This window comes from Pterocles gutturalis, unplaced genomic scaffold (assembly GCF_000699245.1).
Source record: "Pterocles gutturalis isolate BGI_N339 unplaced genomic scaffold, ASM69924v1 scaffold28093, whole genome shotgun sequence".
NCBI lineage: Eukaryota > Metazoa > Chordata > Aves > Pterocliformes > Pteroclidae > Pterocles > Pterocles gutturalis.
In genome coordinates this window covers 27,209-32,865 of record NW_010121326.1, presented here as the reverse complement: position 1 = coordinate 32,865, position 5,657 = coordinate 27,209, and the positions used below count along the sequence as shown (strand labels likewise).

General features: G+C 41.6%; 1 protein-coding gene across 1 annotated transcript in view; it reads left to right on the top strand.

The window, feature by feature from the left end:
• SALL3 (spalt-like transcription factor 3) overlaps positions 1 to 2,836 on the top strand; it is a gene marked incomplete at its 5' end in the record, with an annotated part of 5,154 nt that extends 2,318 nt beyond the window's left edge. The window contains 3 exons of the mRNA XM_010077211.1: positions 1 to 619; positions 836 to 1,176; positions 2,405 to 2,836. The exon at positions 1 to 619 is cut by the window's left edge and continues 2,318 nt beyond it. Coding sequence (XP_010075513.1) covers positions 1 to 619; positions 836 to 1,176; positions 2,405 to 2,836 — 1,392 coding nt within the window. The remainder of the gene's footprint in view (positions 620 to 835; positions 1,177 to 2,404) is intronic.
• Positions 2,837 to 5,657: the final 2,821 nt, after the last annotated feature.

Sequence of the window (5,657 nt, the reverse complement as noted above, 5' to 3'; positions counted from 1 at the left end):
GGCTTCCAGGATGCCATGGACTCAGAGCTTTCCTACGACGAGAAGAACGTTGACACGCTGAGCAACTTTGACGATGACATTGATGAAAATTCTATGGAAGAGGACCCGGAGCTAAAGGACACGGCAAGTGACTCATCCAAACCCCTTATCTCTTACTCCGGGTCATGTCCTTCTTCGCCACCTTCTGTGATCTCCAGTATTGCTGCTCTGGAGAATCAAATGAAAATGATTGATTCTGTCATGAACTGTCAGCAGCTGACCAGTTTAAAATCCATAGAAAATGGATCAGGGGAAAGTGACCATTTGAGCAATGACTCCTCATCAGCTGTTGGTGATCTCGAAAGCCAGAGTGCAGGCAGCCCTGCGATGTCAGAGTCTTCTTCCTCCATGCAAGCTTTGTCTCCTGTAAATAGCAATAGCGAAAGTTTCCGATCCAAGTCGCCAGGTCTCAGTAACCAGGAAGAGCCCCAAGAAATACAATTAAAGACAGAAAAACCAGACAGTCCACCACCTGCAGCTGAAAATGGAGGCGCATTAGATCTGACATCCACCAACCCAGGAAGACCGGTCATCAAAGAGGAGGCTCCTTTTAGCCTGCTGTTCCTGAACAGAGAACGTGGTAAGTTTAAAAGTACTGTTTGTAATATCTGTGGCAAGCCTTTTGCTTGTAAGAGTGCATTGGAAATTCACTACCGCAGCCATACTAAAGAACGGCCATTTGTTTGTACAGTCTGCAGTCGTGGGTGTTCCACTATGGGTAATTTAAAACAGCACTTACTGACGCACAAATTAAAAGAGCTGCCTTCTCAGTTATTTGAACCCAACTTTACTCTAGGTCCCAGCCAAAGTACTCCTAGCCTGGTCACCAGTACAGCGCCTACCATGATCAAAATGGAAGTGAATGGTCACAGCAAGCCGATCTCTTTGGGTGAGGTTCCCTCGCTTCCAGCTGGAATCCAGGTTCCTGCTGCACCACAGACAGTGATGAGTCCGGGGATCACCCCTATGCTGGCACCCCCCCCTCGCCGGACTCCCAAGCAGCACAACTGTCAGTCGTGCGGGAAGACCTTCTCCTCAGCAAGTGCACTGCAGATACACGAGCGCACCCATACCGGTGAAAAACCGTTTGGTTGCACGATCTGTGGTAGAGCTTTTACCACAAAGGGGAATCTGAAGGTAAGAGGCCAAATAAAACTGTAAAGGCTCGGGTTAAGCGGGGTTAAGGCACTGTGCTTGAACTCAGCAGGTTTTAGCGCTGTTTGTCCCAAAAACAAGAGAGAAGGGAGCTTTGAGGAAATGCTTCCACTGTGTTGAAGATAGGGACTGGAAAACGGCCGTGCAGTGACGCTAACTTTGACACTGGATCTGGGTGTATGTGAACACACGCTGTAGTTCTCCTGACAGATGTGGTGGCACAGGCAGCCAGCTGATGGACGTGTTCTGGCAGTTCTCGCAGACCATCCATTCAAAGTAACCTCACTATAAACCAGAAATGCAGAGGGTGCTCAGCTCCCTGGGTGCCTCTCAAATTCCCATTTTCTGTTCTGCTTTGTGGCCATTGCAGGTTAGAAAGCTGTTTCCCACTGATGTACAGCGGGTTACTACAGGACTGACACCTCTTATTCCCACAGTCTGGTTAACCATTGGGACACAGCCTGGGGAATACATTTCTAAATGTCCTTTTTTAAAATATTAAATGTAGCAAAGCAATCAATACTTCTGACATGAGAATAGAATAGAATAGAATAGGATCATAAAGGTCAGAAAAGACCTCAAGGATCATCAAGTCCAACCGTCAACCCAACACCACCCAACCCACTAACCCATGTCCCCAAGCACCACATCTACACGTTTCTTGACCCCCTCCAGGGATGGTGACTCCACCACTGCCCTGGGCAGCCTGTTCCAATGCCACATCACTCTTGCAGTGAAGAAATTTTTTTCTAATATCCAGCCTAAACCTTCCCTGGCGCAACGTGAGGCTGTTTCCTATATTGCAAAAAATAGACGAGATGTAGAAAGGGGAAGGGCAGAAAAACCCACCCATCCCCTAGTACAAGTAATGCCCTTGGTAATCTTCAGCATGTGAGGACTTCCAGCGTGCATGTGAAATTGTCTAACCTAAGAGGATGTGTACTCTTTATTCTTGCGGCGCTGTGTTTTGTTTTCACTGAGAAGAAACAAGTGCACATTGAAAAATTACTACGGAGCTGGGTTTTCTTGGTATAGGTTGACTGGGCCTTAGAACTGTGTCTTAACTGGAATTGATTTGTTTTCAATGCGAGTGAAAAGACATTTTAAAAAAAAAAGAAAAGTGGTACTGTAAGTAAACAGCATTTCAGGCCAGCTGCCTTGCCAGAATGTGCTAACTTGGGGGTGCTCCTTGTCCCTGTTTACTCCACAGGTTCACATGGGAACCCACATGTGGAATAACGCCCCGGCACGCCGCGGCCGCCGCCTCTCCGTGGAAAACCCCATGGCTCTGCTGGGTGGCGACGCGCTCAAGTTCTCCGAGATGTTCCAGAAGGATTTGGCAGCTCGGGCCATGAACGTTGACCCCAATTTTTGGAACCAATATGCTGCAGCTATCACTAACGGACTTGCTATGAAGAACAATGAGATTTCTGTCATACAGAACGGAGGCATTCCCCAGCTCCCAGTAAGTCTAGGCGGAGGCGCCATCCCGCCTCTCAGTAACCTTACCGGTGGCATGGACAAAGCTCGCACGGGCAGCAGCCCTCCCATTGTTGGTCTGGACAAAGCAAGTTCTGAAACGGGAGCCAGTCGGCCATTCACCAGGTTTATTGAGGATAATAAAGAGATTGGCATAAATTAAAAGCATTCGTTCCCAATAACTGTTGGACAGCAACTCGACACACCACTTGTCCTGTTCCGTGTACAGCTTTTGAAGCTAAGCGTTAGTTTCCTGACCCAAACACATAGGTTCCCTTTCAAGTTTTACCCATAGCAGAAATCCATAACTTTGTGGCTGCTGAAAAGTTGTCTTGCAAGATCTGCATGGTACTTCTTTCGACAGTGAGTTTGACTGTTGCCGAGAACACTGAGACCTTTTAATTTAACAGAAAACAAACAAATCATGGGATAACTTCATTAGGAACAGAAAGAGGCTAGTCTACGTCCACTTTGCTTCTTACAAAACTCACTATCATCTGAGAAAGGGGGGCTTCATTACGGCATTCTGTCACACTTATTTGCTGGTTTTGTTCCAATTAGTTAGCAACTTGGACTATGTTTTTAGGAATCTTAATCTTAAATAAGTGGTTTAGTACCCTGACGCTGTGTATTATTACAGTATCCTTGTCTGTAGTATTTATAATGTTAAGATTATGCGGGTAACAGACAATATACTAGCCCCAAACTTAAATGAAGCTTTTGTACTGCAAAATACATAAGGCTATGTGATTTTTGTTTTTTTTTTTGTTTGTTTGTTTGTTTTTTTTAAAGCAAGTTTTGTTCTACTAAGTGGTTTATTTCAATGCAGGCAAAATTGTGAAGTTTTATTGGGAAAGATAGCATGCTTTTCATGTGCAAGTACTTGTCAGTAACAAACCTTTTTTTTTATTTAAATATTTGTAGCTGCTATGTGGACAGTTGTTCTATTAAATGAAAAAAAAAATGTAGTGTGGACTTTAGCTCAATGATTGGAAAACAAGTTACAGACAAACCTTAGCACCGTAAATTATTCACAACATTATAAACAGTTGTGAGTAAATACTCCATGTTATCAAAGCTGTACAATAAAAAGGTAATGTTTGTATAATGTGGTTGCAAACTCTTAATTTATACTATTGCACTTTTAGTATTTTGTATTAGGGAGGTTTGTCTATAATTTGAAACAGAACAAAGATGTAAACTATTTTATAAATAGTACTTTGAATTAAGGAATAAGGAGGAGAACCCTGTTGCAGTTTCTTGTTTTGTTTTAAGATCAAACAATGAGAGATCTCTCTTAATTAAGCAGAAAAGCCACAGAGAACTGTCAGATCCATAGGAAATACGGGGCCTGCCATTTCTGAAATGGAAATTATTCATTTAACTTTTCTACAAAACCCACTTAAAAGCGTGACCACTCCTGACAGAATCCTGATGCATTTATCTTAGGAGCGTGCTGTTAATACTTGCCTAGGATAGAGGAAGGAGAACATTGTGTAGGTTTAATTTTACTGTACTCTGTTCTGTCTCTCTCACACATACCCACGAGAAAGATGTCGACTGCCTAATAACACGGGAAGCAGTGAGCAGTAGTAACGTACAAATATTCTGTATTTACTTCCAGCTCTTGCTGATTATCTTCTCAGCTTGATCCCAAGCACAATGTACTCTGATGAATTGAATATGATTTTCTGTCGATGGCATTGTTTAAATTACAGAGAGTAAATAAAGAGAATGGTTCCACTCGTAAGCTAGGCTGGGGATGCTGAGGAGACTGGGGCTTCATCAAAACTTGAACAGTAGATGTTTTGTGTACTACCTCATTTTTGTGCATTACAAGCGTGGTGGACTTGACACTCTGAACTTCCGTCCAGCAGAATTGCTTGAGGGACATTATGGGTAGCTGGGTAACAGCACAAGGAGTTTTATGCCCCCGAAGAACGAAGTGAGGTCTTCTCAGTTGAGACTGAAAAATAGGACAATCTTTCTTACACAACAAAACCCATTACTGTAAGAGGATGGACTATTTCTGCCATCATGTAATGGAGTGAAAAGAGGTTCAAAGACTTATTAGCTGTTTGTTTCTATTGGAAATGAACGATGAACTCTACAGCTCCATTTTCTACAGTGCTGAGATAGAGATATATAGATACATATATCTATATATAAATAAAACTATATATCTATAACACCTCTACAGTAGAACATCTTTTTTTGCCACTGTGTATGGGTGGTTAGGGGTGTTTCCAAGCATTGAAAAAAAACAAAACAAACAAACAAACGGAGGTGGCTTAATGTTGCTGTATTTCAGCCATTGAATGTTTTCATTTTTCTGTGTCATTTTTGGTGTGACTTTTTTTTTTTTGTTAGTATTTGGTACCATGTAGTGTTATCTCTATTCTCTAAAGGATGTGTATAACTTAAAAAAAAAAAAAAAAAAGAGAAAAAAAAAAAGAAAAAATGAAAAAGGGAAAAATGAAAAAATATGTAAAGTGTTGTAAATAAGATGGTTGATGATGGTACAGTAAGACTGACCCCATTTTGTATTCAGGGTTAGGTCATTCCTCTCTGCATGGTGAAGAGAGACACTATTTTTATACTGCGATACCATGTAGGGCTAGGAGCCTCCCTGAACCAGCTGGGAATTGTTACCTAGATCCAATATTTTTTATTATTAAATCTTGTTGGCTTGACACATCTACTGATTGAAATGGATGTCTTAGTCTAGGTTACTATTTTTGTCATATGGAATTGAATAAAATGCAGGATGTAATATTTCTGAATTGCGTTCCTTGATTATTCTAATAACAGAGCAAGATACGAGACTAAGGTCACTTCTGGTAGATTGGTGTCAATGACTTCTAATCATCACATCTGAAAATCAGAATAAGGTCGACACCTTATACTCAAATGCTATTCTAATATATATTAACACTGCAAAGAGGTAAAATTATTAAAGTCTCTTTTCCAATGACAATAAATTG